The 16281-nt window shown below is 41.7% G+C and overlaps 1 protein-coding gene across 1 annotated transcript in view; it reads right to left on the bottom strand.

Annotated features, from left to right (window-relative positions):
• TRHDE (thyrotropin releasing hormone degrading enzyme) overlaps nt 1-16281 on the bottom strand; it is a 305481-nt gene that overhangs the window by 245236 nt on the left and 43964 nt on the right. Inside the window, exon 3 of the mRNA XM_065423079.1 lies at nt 4096-4222. Coding sequence (XP_065279151.1) covers nt 4096-4222 — 127 coding nt within the window. The remainder of the gene's footprint in view (nt 1-4095; nt 4223-16281) is intronic.

Here is a 16281-nt window from a genome sequence, read left to right as displayed (position 1 = left end):
ACAATTGTCCTTGTGTACAGGCAACAGTTAAAAGCACAGTCAAAAACAAATCACACAACCACAGTAGCAAGCCACACTGGTCCATATGAAGAACCTTAGCCCACTCTGAGGCAAGCTCAGATAACTGGAGCCAGTTTGGAATGCACAAATCAAAGCCCATGCCTAACCGGCACAGAAGCTTAGGGCAGTCTGATGACAACACATAGAAGACAGCAATAATGCATACAGAAGACCATACTACAGAACAGCAGTGGGCCAGCTGACTTACATCATCACTTCCATAAAAGTGATGAGACTCTGAAATGTGAAAACAACACAAAAGCTGAACACACACACACACAGAGAGAGAGAGAGAGAGAGAGAGAGCACGCAATGGCACAGGAGAATGAAAGGAAACATGCAAAACACTTGACAACAATACCATAACTGGTCTTCCAGTAAGTAATTTTGTATCATATTACACTGAAAACAAGTTAAGCTGTAGCTAAAGTTAGTCAAAATATTATCAAAACATTTTAAACAACATATTGGTTTCAGCCAAAATAATTATTTTCATGGAAAACTTCAAATTTCTACCAAAAGTGTCACTGAAAAAAAAACCTAAAACCAAAAATTGAAACTTTTCACCAAACATTTTTTTTGATTAACAAATTTTTAGTCAGTAAAAATTTTCAATGTGCAAAAAATGAAAATGTTCTGCAAAAACTGATTTTTGCCCCCTGAAAACATCTAAAAAAATCTGTTTCGGTTTTTCATTTGAAAAAATTGTTTTGCAGTAAATTTCTTTAAAAATAAAAACTCCCACATAAAGTAATTGGCACTTTTCAACCAGTTCTAACTGGAGTCTATGAGCATTTGTAGTGGAGGCAATAATAGTTTATTGAGTGAAGTAAACTAGACTCTGAGATAAACTTCTTCCTCACTTCTGATAGCACAACAGTTTTCTCTTACAACCACATTCTCCCTAATACACCTACCTTTCACTCCTTCCACAGACACATCTAATGCAGTCTTTTCTCTGGCATCTCTTCTCAGTTGCATCTCTGAAAAACTCTCTGGGGTTTTCCTCACAGCTGGTCCCATTGCATAACAGCTCTTATACTTTGGTTCTTCCACTCACTTGTCTATACTCAAGGCCGGCTCCAGGGTTTTTGCCGCCCCAAGCGGCGCAAACAAAAAACAAAAAAAAAGCCGCAATCGCGATCTGCGGCGGCAATTCGGCGGGAGGTCCTTTGCTCCGAGCGGGAGTGAGGGACCATCCGCCGAATTGCCGCCAAATAGCTGGACGTGCCGCCCCGCTCCGGAGTGGCCGCCCCAAGCACCTGCTGGTGCCTGGAGCCGGCCCTGTCTACATTGATACTTTACAGCACTGCAACTTTCTCACTCAGGGGTGTGAAAAAACACCCCCCTGAGCACTTCAAGTTTCAGCACTGTAAAGTGCCAGTGTAGACAGCGCTGGCAGCTACTCCCCTCGTGGAGGTGGGTTTTTTATAGCCCTGGGAGAGCTGCCGCGACTACACAGCCAAGTTAAAGCGCTGCCACGGCAGCACTTTAACGTTGCTAGTGAAGACATGCTAGGGGTTCCTGCCCTAGGGTTCCTGTTGAGCTCCAATTCACACATTTTTATTCCCATCCTTCCTCAAATTTTCAAAAGGCAGCAGCCTTTTTCATCTGAAATCAATGGCATTACCCACATGTTTAAAGTTAAGCATCTGCTTAACAACTTTGCTGAACTGGAAGACACATAGCGGGCAACATTTCAAAAATGCAAAAGTGACTTAGGGTATGTCTACACTACCGCGGTAGTTCGACGGCTGGCAATCGAAGTTCCGGGTTCGATTTATCGCGTCTGGTGTGGACGCGATAAATCGAACCAGGAAGTGCTCGCCGTCGACTGCGGTACTCCAGCTAGACGAGAGGAGTACCGCGGAGTCGACGGGGAGCCTGCCTGCCGCGTGTGGACCGCGTCTGAACCGCGGTAAGTTCGAAGTAAGGTATGTCGAATTCAGCTACGTTATTCACGTAGCTGAATTTGCGTATCTTACTTCGACTTGGGGGGTAAGTGTAGACCAAGCCTTAGGGTATGTCTACACTACCGCGGTAGTTCGACGGCTGGCAATCGAAGTTCCGGGTTCGATTTATCGCGTCTGGTGTGGACGCGATAAATCGAACCAGGAAGCGCTCGCCGTCGACTGCGGTACTCCAGCTAGACGAGAGGAGTACCGCGGAGTCGACGGGGGAGCCTGCCTGCCGCGTGTGGACCGCGTCTGAACCGCGGTAAGTTCGAAGTAAGGTATGTCGAATTCAGCTACGTTATTCACGTAGCTGAATTTGCGTACCTTACTTCGACTTGGGGGGGTAAGTGTAGACCAAGCCTTAGGAATCCAAACCAAGGAGACTTACCTTTGTAAGTCACAAAGGCACTTTTGACATTTTCCCCAGCATACTTATACTAAACAAACTGTACATTATAGGCAGTATGTACGATACTTTTATGTTTTTCATTCTATAAACTCATCTTATCATAGTTTCTATAGCATTACTACATCATAACAAAGTCTTCATACATGACAAACCTAATAGTATTAAATTTTAAAATTAAATTTTAATATAATTTATAGTAGAAAAACTACAAATTCACTATAGTATTTTATAGTGTAATCCCATAAATAGACTAATCTGGAAGGCATTCAATCCTCTGAAGTATTTTAACACAATATTCCACTGTGTAGCAACAACAACATGCAAAACATACTGAGATGAAAGGCTATACGTTTTAATTGTTAAAGATGCACAGAAGTAGACACATTCTCTACCTACTATTTCCAGATTTTTAACTACCTAAAATAATAATCTGAGTCTCTTTGCTAATTATAAATTTTCAAAGGGAAGAAAGATATCCATTTTTTCTTTTAACGACTTGGCACCAGTGAGTCTGGAACTTCCAGTGTCAAGCAATCATGATTTATTCATTATCATGTCATGTGGAGAAGTTTCTGACTACTCCAGCTGAGGTTGAGCAATGTCCCACAAAAATATTTATATCAGACCTTAGTGCCACAATTCCTTGGGTGGGCAATACTAAAGTCAGGTATGAAAGTACATACAAACAGTAACCTGCAGTTTGAGGAGCGTTCCATGGTTGTAAGCATCCATGCCTCTAACAGAGCACTGCTTGCAACCCATCATTAAAAAAGGACAAAAAAGTCACATCATTCTTATTTAAAATGCATGCAACACCCACTTCAAACAATACTAATTACTTTATCTATCTACTACACCATTAGTTGTAAGACTAATAAAGCTACCCAGCAGGCTTGTGCTTTAATGAAATAGGGCCTGAGCTCCTGGAACGAACACCTGTGGTTCAAACTCTAACACTTCAGATCAAATACAAGCTTTCTTCTTGTTGCTGAGCAATAAATTTTTCTGGATCCTGATCAAACGTACTCTTAAGGAGGGAGTATGTAATAATATAGTGTGAAATATTCAAGGGAGTGAGAGAGGTGGGGGAAGGGAAGGGAAGGAAAATGTGAAAAAAAATTGATAGCATTTACAATTGGGTCACTTGAACAGTAAAATAAGCTCACAACAATTCTCTTCAATAAGCAGCAATATTGTCAAGCATATATTAATCATCATTAAGAACCTACACTAATCAACAAATATTTTCTTTAAATGTTGTAAATTTCCCATTTCCACTGTTATTTTCAATTCTATTCCCCTTCTGCAGCTGAGCAATCAAGATGTACATATGACTGAATAAACATAACCCGAGGGCTATCTAATGATAGTGAGGCCCAACATGCTGAGCATCAGGAAAGCAGGAACTCATTAGCAAAGCTTCTATTCTCTAGAGTCTCAATGCCTAATAGATTCAATTGTTGTTTAGTAGCTGCACCTAAAGGCAAGATGAGGAAGAGGTGAAAAATTGGCTTCTTCTCTTTAGAAGAATTTAAAAATTTCCTGTTCAATGTCCCTTCTAACTTAACCCCCAAATTCTTCACATTGAAATCTACCAGTAAAAACAACCTTATTTTCTAATCTCTAGAATAGAGTTCCCTTGGACAAACAGCGATCTCGGAAAAGTCTTACCTAATTTTGGTAGGGAATAGGGCACTTTAAAGTAGTCTTCATAAAACTCAATGAGTCTCCTTGTAATATTTAGAGCATAGTCCCCTGATCCTCTTCTGATTGCATCAGGTCTTGCATACAATCGCACCTGATTAAAAACAAAACAAAACAAAAAAATCAGTTCACTTTCATGTTTTTAAAACCATCCTAATTGCAGAGGTGAACCACTCTGAGGTTGTTGGGGTGTTCTAGGCTCACAAAGCCAAATGTTACCGCTATAGCTATACCATTCTTAAAGTTGAGAAAGTCAATCTCCTAGCTGTATGCATTGCCAAATAAAAGACTCAACACTCCTTGCATCAAAATAAATATTCAAAGCAATCACTTACATGTGTTTGCTAGAGATACGATGGTACAGTGGATTAGTATAATGGTTCCCTGCTTACTTTGAATGTAGGCAGGATGCAGTGGCTCAGTAGGAGAGAAGTTCATGGTTTGTTAAAGGCATATTATATCAAGCCCTGAAAGCATTAATAGAGTGGGTACAAAAAATATAATTCATTCTTCCTCCTTTTCTCTGGCACTCACATAGCTATCCTCAATGAGCAAAATAAGATTGCAAAAACAACCATTTATAAGCTCGTTCATGTACACAAACAATTAACATCCCTGAAGCCCGTCTATGACTGCTCCAGGCCTCCATTTCCAGAATGCAATAAGCAAGTTAAAGCTGTTCATACTTCTTATACAATTCAGATACTGATGTGTTCAGTAAAAAATATCTCAGCTGTTTGCCTGCATGGATAACCAAAGTGGAACAGTAATTTCTTCAACAAATACCCTTTCTAATTTAGGACTACACTGTGTCCAGCTCCTACAAAGATGCACATGGAGTCAGAAGAGACAAGGAGCCTACTTCTTCAACATCCCAAAACAAGGGATCAAAGTCTCCTCTAGGCAACGGCTGTGTAAGGCTAGTGGTGCTAGCTAACCCAAAAACTGACAAGGGGGAGGATGAGCTGCTATAAAATCATAGAAATGTAGGGCTGCAAGGGACCTCAAGAGGTCAGCCTCCCACAGTGAGGCAGGATCATGTATACCTAGATCATCCCTGAAAAGTCTTTGGCTAACCTTTGTCTAAAAACCTCCAAAGATGCGGATTCCAAAACCTCCCTTGCAAGCCTATTCCAGTGCTTAACTATCCTTATAGTTGGTAAGTTTTTCCTAATATCTAACCTAGATCTCCCTTGCTGCAGATTAAGCCCATTACTTCTTGTCCTTCTTACTACTTTGCTGGACATGGAAAACAATTGATCACTGTCTACTTTATAACAACCCTTAGCCTATTTGAAGACAGTGTGATGCTGGCAGTTGCTGGAAGTGTGGCCTAGTGGTTAGGGGTCAGTCCCTTTTTAGTGTGGAGCAGGGTTGGTAGGGGAGCTCGGGTCAGGTTATCAAAGGTCCAGTACTCAGGAGCGCCCCTCCTTTGGCCACTTCCTTCGACCGACTGTATTGTCCAAGTTTTGCAGTCTGTAGCAAAAAGGTAATAGAAAAAAGTACTAACTGCACCTTCAGTCTGTCTGGGCCCAACAGGTAGAGTCTCTTTTCCAAGAGAGGCTTCTGCAGCATCCCTTCTCAGGAGCAATCAGGGCAGGCTCCTCTCCCTGCCTTGTCAGTCTCTTTCTGAATTGTCTGACTTCCCTTCCAAGTTCCACCTCCATCTGCAGCATGCGCTGCAAGTGTGGCTGGGCAGGATCATCTGGGTCCAGGGTTGCTCTTTAACCCCTTCAGTTTTAGTGCGAGATTTATATCACCCATCACAGACTTATCAGGTCCCCCCTCTGCTTTCTTTTCTCAACACTAAACATGTCCAGTTTTCTTGATCTTTCGTCACAGGTCAGGTTTTCTAAACCTTTTGTTGTTTTTGTTACTCTCCTCCGGACTTTTTCCAATTTGTCTACATCTTTCTTAAAGTGCTGCACCCAAAAGTAGACACAGTACTCCAGATGAGGACTCATCAGTGCCAAGGAGATTAGAACAATTAGTTCCCATGTCTCACATACCCCACTCCTGTTAATTCACCCATCACTCCTGTTTATGCACCTTTTTCACAACTGCATCACACTGTTGACCCATATTCAGTTTGTGATCCACTATAATCCCCTGATCCTCTTCAGCAGTACCACTGCCTATCCAGTTATTCCCCCTTTTTCAGTTGTACATTAGAGTCTTTTCTTCCGAAGTGTAGTATTTGTCTTTATTTAATTTCATCTGGTTGATTTCAGACCAATTATCCAATTTGTTAAGGCCATTTTGAATTCTAATCCTGTCCTCCAAAGAGCTTGCAACTCCTTCCAGCTTGGTGTCATCCACAAATTTTATAAGAATGCTCTCTACTTCATTATCCAAGTCATTCATGAAAATATTGAACAATACTGGACCCAGGACAGACCCTTCAGGATCCCACTAGATATATCCACCCAGTTTGACAGTGAACCATTGATAACTATTCTTTGAGTAGTCTTTCAACCACTTTTGCACCAACCTGATAGTAATTTCATCGAGACCACATTTTCCTAGTTTGCTTCTGAGAATGTCATGTGGGACTGTGTCAAAAGCCTTACTAAGATCAAGATATATCATGTCTACAGCTTCCCCCCAGCCACTAAGCCAGTAACCCTACCAAAGAAGGAAATGAGGTTGGTTTAGCATGATTTGTTCTTAACAAATCCATGTTGGCTATTACATACCTTTCAATTATCCTCTAGATGCTTACAAACCGATTGTTTAAATAAATTTGTTCCAGTATCTTTCCAGGTATCAAAAGTTAGGCTGACTGATCTATAATTCCCTGGGTCCTCTTTGTTCCCCCTTTTAAAGATAGGTACTATGTTTTCCCTTCTCCAGTCCTCTGGGACCTAACCCATCCTCCACAAGTTCTCAAAGGTAATTGTTAACAATTCAGAGATTGCTTCAGCCAGTTCCTTAAGTACCTTAGGATGAATTTTATCAAGCCCTGATGACTTGAATACATCTAACTTATCTAAATATTCTTTAATCTGTTCTCTCACTATTTTGGAATGTGTTTCTTCCCTCTTGCTGTTAATATTAATTGTGTTAAGTATCTGGCTCATAATTTACCTTTTTAGTGAAGACTCTCCTTCCTCAATGGCCAACAGATCTGGTCAACAATGGGAAGAAGTGCATGTTCCATTCCTTTATGGCTATAGCAATAGCTATGTTCCCTCTCCCTGAGGTACCCAACCCCTTCTGCAGCTTCTGCTGGTGTGGAGTTGACTATCGCACTGTACCATTCCTAGTAGAGCCTGTAAGGCACACATGAGCCTTTCATTTGCTCTATGCTACAGCTGGTTGCAAAAAAGATCAACATTCTGCAAAAACAATTGTGAAAATTTTATCCACGTTTCTTTCTTTTTCCTTTTTTTTTCCAGGGAGAGGGTGATAGCCGAGGAGGACAGAAATTGATAATTTCAATGAAAAATGTCAGATTTTGAAATGGTTTTAGCAGCTCTACTCTGGGCCCAAAGAAGTCAATGGGATCTTTGGCTCTGGCTTCAGTGGGGCAGGAACCAGGGTTGCTCTTTGCTCCTGATTACTTTACATAAATATTTCCTGTACCAGTTAAATTATCCAAAAGGAATACAAGCAGACATCAAACCTGGGCTTTTCCTTGCAGAGATGTGCTGTACCTATGAACTCTGCTTTGCCTCAGCATCTTTTTATTTTGGGTACTCAGTTGCTGATTTAAAAAAAAAAGTCAATGTTGGTGTCACAACCAGAATGAGGGTGGTCACATCTAGTGGTCAGAGCAGAAGTTGAGAGAGTCAGGCCAAGTCAGGTACTGGGAGGTCAGAGTCCAAGACCAGCCAGAGGACAGAGAAAGGTTCAGGTATCAGGAGGCAGACATGACCAGGTTACCGGGAGGTCAGTGTCTGGGAAAGGCCAGAGGGCAAACTGAGTGTCAGGCCTCAGGAGGCAAGCAGGCAGGGTCAAGTTACCAGGAAATCGGGGTCAGGCACCAGATTACAGACAGCAGTCAAAGAGCAAAGTCAAGGACAAACCAGGGTCGAAAGTCAGAGTCTAGGGTCCATCACGAGCCCGGTCTGGAGGAAATGCAGGCAAGCAGGCAGTCTAGGTTGTTATTCAGACCACTCCCCTTCCTGGCTTCCAGGTTGAAGTACTTGTACTGGCCAATCAATGGGCTCTGAGGGGCCGCCACTCAGATCCTGCTGGGCGGTACTTCGTGCCAAGCCCAGCCTCACAGGGTCCTCCAAAAAGAACCCAGCCTAAGTCTCCAGTGGTGATGTGGAGGCAGCAGCAGCCTAGAAGCCCCCTAATCCCAGGTTCTAGCCCTGCAGGTTCTTAGAGTGGGTGTAGCTTTAAATTTGTCTTTGTGCCATTATTACAAACTTACAGAGCATAATCACCCAGATGTGGTTGTCATTTTGTAAAGTAATGTAAAACAGGTAACAATGTAACCTAATGATTAATATAAGGAAACAGAATTCATAATCACAACCTGAAATAATAGAGACCATCATCTGAGCTTCTGTAAGTCACTATTTTCTGATATTGTTTCCTTCCAAAGTTAAAACAGCACTCTACATATCTCCAGTATCCTACCCACAAAGTTTAGGAAAAAGTTAAGTTGCTGGATAAAGCAAATGTAGTCTCAAAGATCCCAATGCAAAACTTGAAGCCCTATGTTGTATCTAATGAATTTTATCACAATTAGCTTTCTAATAAACAGTGTTTTGTGTCATTAAACCTTTATATACAATTCTACATAACTGTTTTACTGGCACATTTGACTGGGTCAGCCAGCCAGGTCTGTGAAAACATCACTCTCAATTTAACAACAGCCAAACATAGGATACAGTGTGAGACAAAAACCCATAACAAGGGATAAAACAACATTAGATAAGGAGATTAGTCAGTCCAGTGATTAGAGACCTGGGTTCAAGTCCCTGATTCATAACAGTGATCTTGGGCAAGTCATTTATGCCCAGTTCTTCAGAGGTATTTAGTATCCTAACTTCCACAGAAGTTGGGAGCCTAAATAGCTTTGAAGATCTGGACCTTAGCCTCTTTGTGTATCAGTTCCCCATCCATAAAATGGGGTTGCAGAACTTCCCTACCTCACAGGAGTGTTGTGAGGATCAACACATTAAAGATTGTTAGGTGCTCAAATACCATGGCAATGGGGTCCACAGAAATATCTAACATAGTAGACACTTGTTTGCAGCAACACCTTGTAAGAGAAACCATCGCTTACGAGTAACATTTCCCCTGGGACTACTTTCCCAGGGGAAATGTTACGGGGAATGTTGAATTGTCAACATTCACCGTAACAGCAACAGCCGCTTAGGAGTAACATAGCAAAAGGCCACCAATATGTTGCTACTAATGAGTATTTACTGTATGGAAAAAGATGAGATCTGTTTCTTTATCATAAATAAAATTGTTACCACTACATTTTGCAATGCTGAAAAATCACAGTACTTTATTAACTACATAGGTTAGATTGAACAAGAATGTATAATTATTATACATGTTCTTGTAAGCTGTTTGATAGTTACACTAAGACCCAGATTCTACATTAATTTAACTAGGATCAAGCACAAAAGCAATTGTGGGTTGGACCTAAATAGAAATAAAAGTAATTTGCATGTAATCTGTTTTCTGCTTTAAAAAATAATTCACCAAATCCTCATGGTGGTCTCATTGACTGTAGTGGGACTACTAGTGTGTGTAAGGGATACTTATAAGAGTAAGAGCCTGGAGGGGCTCCATCTACTTTGTAATGACATTACTTTCTAATTTGCCCATAATTCATCTGTATTTTTGTCTACTTCGGTCTTGACCCAACAAACTCCTCTACAAGTAACTTGATGCCTGTGAGTATGCTTGCAGTCCAGGATCAGGGCCTTACCCCATAGGTTCTTTGGGGTAGGGATGTCTATGCAAAGTGCTAAGCACATATTTTTTTGCTATAAAAATAATGACATAAAAACACATTAAAAGAATGTTAAGGTGGTACTCAAAAATCAAGCACTTGAAAGTTAAGAAATTAGAGAATTAAGGTTTTCTGCATGACCCTGCCTAACTTATGAATGGATAGTTATTCAATATTTCTTTATATCCTCCTCATTCCATGTGTTGTCCCATGTGTTATTTACTGCACACCATTTAAACCCTGCTCTGAGTACAAAATTATTTTGTTTTTAAAATTAAATCCTGCATACCTACCACGAAAGAAAATTCCAGTGGCACTATGTAATCCAGCATACAAGGAGCTTGAAAGTCTACAGAGCCGGGGTATCATAATCATAACAACTGTTGAGACCAGAACTGCCTGTGAATGAAGCCTGGTGGTGATAAAGAAGCCATGAGCAAATTATGCATCTGCACAGGCACACATGAGTAACAAATAGTAGCAAAATAAAAGTAAAGCAAATAGTAAGCTGCTTTACTACACAGTGTGGTTGTCCCTGCCCACACAAGACTTGGATCTGACTGGCCCCAGTCTGTCGTATTTCATAAGGGCCCCTGCTCAAGGTAATGAGCAGATGCCAATGACAGACCCAGCAGACAAGGGCCAAGTTTTCCAAAAGTGGTGAAGGTGGATGAGCCCCAACTATCAACGCATGGACCGCATAGGGAGGAAGAAAAGTTTGATCTTCATAATGGTTATCCACACCAGCAGGAACCAACAACATCTAGCAGAAGAGTTCCTGGGAAGGGAGATGGTGTCCCAAAAACAAAACCCTTCTACAACTCTGGTCCCAAGGAGGCAGAGTGAAACAAAGGGTCAACCAGCCACAACAGACTGGGTTATAGCCCGTACTGTTACCAACTCCAGGAAGAGGAGCATGTTCTGCACGCACAAGATACGTGCAACCAAAACCCAGCTTAGGGAAGGTGCAGGCCCAATGAGCCCAACTTCCTGGAAGTCCAAACCAGACCTTAGAGGCTCATACTGTGTGTCACCATATGGAACATGACAGCAGTGACCAGCACCAGGTACAAAACAGCTCGTCAAAAAACTCACTTGTTACAAGATCATATTCATCAGCATCACGGAGTCCCATCTGCCACAGAATGACAAACTTACTGCAGAAGGAGCACCCTTCCTTCACTTTGGTGGTCCACACCAAACTCAAGGTGCGCACTTGCTATTAGACAATCTCTAACACAGATTTAGCTATATGAAACCCCATCTCTCCTCGCTTACTCTATGTTTGGCTCTAACATCATTGTGGACATTTATCTGTCATTGTGGAAAGTTTGCATTCCACCACCAGCTAGCAGCAAAAATCCAGTCAACTCTACCACATCACACTTTGCTAGTGCTCAGGGATCTCAATGCCATGACTGGGTTTAAAACTGAGATAGGTCCCTTTGGTTAAGGATCCCCAAATGATGCCACCACCCAGCTTCTGGTGTGCCACTGTGGGCTTATCTGTTAGGGCCTCCTAGTTTAGGCGGCTTTACAACTATCACTGGTCCTGGATTTCAAACAATGGACATGCCATGAAGGAAACTGCCCACATCCTTGTCAGAAATCTCTCCATTGTGAAATCTCACCAAGCCTCAGCGGCACAGAAGCACCAGCAAACTCTGACCATAGACTCTCATTGCATTTTCCAACTTCTCGCAAGCCAGATGTCCACCAACAGTATAATGTCCCGTGTCTATCCAAGGATGCTGTTGAAGCAGTAAAATAAACACAGGCCGTCAAGAGTCACATATGTAACCTCAGTACTTCTCGGACAACGTGTGAATCACCTGGAGTGGTATATGTAATGGTATATCACATGCCGCCACTGGAACCATCTGAAGCTGACTGTCATACAAGAAACCTTAACTTTCTACAGAGGCCTTTGATATATTAACAAAAAAGGCAGAAGCACACAGCCATTTACATTCTTGGAGATGTCCAAGAATGTAAATAGCTGAAAGGCATTTTCTAACCATGGCAAAATGTGACCATGAGATCAGTCCCTGGCTGATGAAGCCTAATCAGTGTCCTGCTTTACAGAGCCACCTAGCTGACAGCCATAGATAGCCTTCTAATATCCCCATCATGAAACCAGACAGCTCACCCTGCTCGCCAACGCACGAGATCCTGGACAGATGGAAAACACATTATGTACATGTGCTGAACCACATATCTGATGACAACTGTCCAGAGCTATGTGATTTGATCCTCTGTCACTCGTGGACATGCTGCTGGACCTGATGGTGTTCCACCCAAGCCACTCAAAGATGCACAGGAACCAGTGAGCACTGTCCTGAATCAACTGTTCTTAAAAGAATGGGCATCAGGCAAAGTACCAGCAGAATGGAAAGACAGCATCATAGTGTCCCTGTACAAAGTCAAAGGATCTCTCACTGAGTGTGACAACTATAGGCCAATCTCATTATTATTAGTCCCTGGAAAGGGTCATATTCTGCTTGGTGAGATGCAACCACTCCTTAACAGACATCATTGTCCCTAGCAATCAGGTTTCACTGTTGGATGGTTGACTGTGGATATTATCCTTACCCTCCAGCTTCTGACTGAGCTGCACCAAGAATTTAACTGCCCGTTTCACTTGGCATATATCAACATCAAAGCAGTTTTCAATTCAGTCAACAGGTTGGCACTTTAGCTCGGAATAAAAGGAAGTGGTGTTCCAGATGCTCTACTAAATCTGGGGCCAGTGCGAGAGTGCTCATTGGTTCATGGGTTTCACAGTGTTTCTACACCACCTCAGTGTTCAGCAGGGATCCATTCTCGCCCTGACTTGCAGTATCAACTGGATATTAGGACTTGCTGCTCCACACATCAGAATCAAGGCTGGTCAAGAAGTGTTCACCTACCATCACTACACTGACCGACCAAGACTACCTCTTGCTTGTGAAGAAGTCACAGAATTAAAGCCCCATCCTCCAAATCTGGGGGATTACCAGTATTTCTCTATGGGTCAGAAACAAAAGACCATAAGAATTGCCATACTAGGTCAGACCAATGGTCCATGAAGCCCTATATCCTGCCTTCCAACAGTGGCCAATGCCAGGTACTTCAGAAGGCATGAACAGAATAGGTAATCATAGAATGATCCATCCCCTGTCACCAATTTCCAGCTTCTGGCAATCAGAGGCTAGGAACACCCAGAGCATGAGGTTGCATCTCTGAGCATCTTGGCTAATAGCCATTGATGGTCTTATCCTCCATGAACTTATCTAATTCTTTTTTGAAGCGTTTATAGTTTTGGCCTTCACAATGTCCTATGGCAATGAGTTCCACGGGTTGACTGGGTGTTGTGTGAAAAAGTACTTCCTTTTGTTTGTTTTAAACCTGATGCCTATTAATTTCATTTGGTGACTCCTAGTTCTTGTGTTATGTGAAGGGGTAAATAACACTTCCCTATTCACTCTCTCCACAGCATTCACCATTGTATAGACTTCTATCCTATCCCCTCAGTCATCTCTTTTTCAAGCTGAAAAGTCCCAGTCTTTTTAATATCTCCTCCTATGAAAGCTGTTTCATATCCCTAATCATTTTTATTGCCCTTCTCTGTACTTTTTCAAATTCTAATGCATCTTTTTTGAGATGGGATGACCAGAACTGCATAAAGTATTCAAGGTGTAGGCATACTATTGATTTATACAGGGGAATTGTGATATTTTCTGTTTTATTATTTATCCCATTCCTAATTGTTCCTAACATTCTGTTAGCTTTTTTGCATGCCACTGCACATTGAGTAGATGTTTTCAGAGAACTATCGACAATGACTCCAAGATCCCTTTCTTGAGTGATAACAGCTAATTTAGATCCCACCTTTTATATATGTAGTTGGGATAATGTTCTCCAATGTGCATTACTTTGCATTTATCAACATTGACCCAAACCTAGACCCCCTTACAGGCAGACTTGGAGCAGCTAGAGGCATTCCATATGTGCTACCACTGACAAATCCTGAGCACAAAGTGGTTTGACTTTGTGCAAAATGTCACAATCTCGCAGAGATCTGGCCTTCTTCAATCACTCATTATATTCAAAAGCAGCATTGCGTGCTCTTTGGCCAGGTCATGAGGATGAACAAAAATGCCCCAGCACACTGTGCTCTCAAACTGTCCATCAACACACAAGATGGTGCCAGGTAGGGTCAGGCTGTGCACTACTTGCAGGGCTGCCCCAGAGATTCATGGAGTCACAGAATTGAACCAAATTTGGGAACTTCACTACATGATGCCTGGTGCAACGCCATCAACTGTGGCCCCTCTGTCTGACACATTGGTCCTCAGTAGACTGAGTGATTGATGACAGACCCAATGCCACTGAACTGGGCATTTAAAAGATGCTGCTATTCATTGCCCACATGTACACATGATATCATTCCAGAACTTCCAAAGTCAGAATCTTTAGTCTGTGATGTGAGAAATGGGATTTGGCACATAAGCCTGGATAAAGAGTCCTGCATGCTGGCGACCTTTGCAACACCATTTGGTCACTACAGATGGCTGTGCATGCTGATGGGCATAAGCCCAGCATCTGAGGTGTTCCAGACAAGGTTCACCCAAGTGTTAAAAGGGCTGCCTGGGATAAAAATAATTGCAGATGATATCCTCACTGTAGGCAAAGGAAGCAATGATACAGAAGCTGAATGAGACAATGACAAAACATTACAGTGCTGAAACACCTTTTAATGACTTGCTCTGGAAAGACAATACAGCAATACAGGGACAAGAATATAAAACAACCCAGAAAAGAATGTGACTTAGCTTGAGTTGACATATATTGGACATTTACTCACAGCAAAGGAACTGAAAGCAAATTCCAAGATTAAGGTAGCCAGAGACATGTCAGCTCCAGTGGATGTGAATGGGCTTCAAATATAGCAAAAATCTTAAATGAATCAAACAGTACCATAGAATCTCTACGGATAGAAATTCCATGCTTCAATAATAAGAGTATAGCAGTAAGAATATACTACTGACCACCTGACTAGAATGGTGACAGGGATTGTGAAATACTCAGGGATATTAGAGAGGATACAAAAACAGAAACCCCAAAAATACTGGGGGATTTCAGCTATCTCCATAATGACTGGGGATATGTCACCTCAGGGCGGGATGCAGAGATATAATTTCTAGACACCATAAATGACTAATTCTTGGATCAGCTAGTCCTGAAACCCACAAGGGAAGAGGCAATTCTTGGTAAGTGGGGCACAGTAGCTGATCCAAGAGGTGAATGTAGCTGAATCACTAGATAACAGCAACCATTAAATGATTAAATTTAGCATCCCTGTAGGGGGAAAACACCAAAGAAACCCACAAAAGCAGCATTTAACTTAAAAAAGGGGAACTACACAAAAATGATGAGGCTACTTAAATGAAAATTAAAATGTACAGTCACAAGAGTGAAATGCCCACAAGATGTATGGAAACTTTTTTAAACACCGTAATAGAGTCTCAAATTATAATTATATCCCAAATTTTAAAAAAGTCAGAGGACCAAAAAAACCCACCACCGTGGCTAAACAACAGAGTAAAACAGGTGGTTAGAGACAAAGAAGACTTCCTTTAAAAATTGGAAGTCAAATCTTAGTGAGGAAAATAGAAAGGAGCACAAACTCTGGCAAGTCAAGTGTAAACGTATAATTAGGCAGGCCAAAAAAGAATTTGAAGAGCAACTAGACAAAGACACAAAAATTAACAGCAAAAAAAAATTTAAGTACATCAGAAGCAGGACGCCTGCCAAAAAAACAGTCAGTGGGGTTATTGGACAATTAAGGTGCTAAAGGAGTTCTCAAGGAAGACAAGGCTGTTGCGGAGAAGTGAAATTAATTCTTTGCATTGGTCCTCATTTGAGAGGATGTGAGGGAAATTCCCACATCTGAGCCATTCTTTTTAGTTGACAATCTGAGGAACTATCCCAGACTGAGATGTCAATAGAGGTGGATTTGGAACAAATTGATAATTAAACAATCATAAGTCACCAAGACCAAGAGTTCTGAAGGAACTCAAATATGAAATTGCAGAACTACTTACTACCTGTGGTATGTAACCTATCACATAAATCAGCCTCTGTACCAAATGACTGGAGGGTAGCTAATGTGACGCTGATTTTTTTTAAATGGCTCTAGAGACTATATAGCAATTAGAGGTCAGTAAGCCTAACTTCAGTACCAGGTA

This window comes from Emys orbicularis, chromosome 1 (genome assembly GCF_028017835.1).
Source record: "Emys orbicularis isolate rEmyOrb1 chromosome 1, rEmyOrb1.hap1, whole genome shotgun sequence".
Classification (NCBI taxonomy): domain Eukaryota; kingdom Metazoa; phylum Chordata; order Testudines; family Emydidae; genus Emys; species Emys orbicularis.
This window is presented reverse-complemented; position numbering and strand designations above follow the sequence as displayed.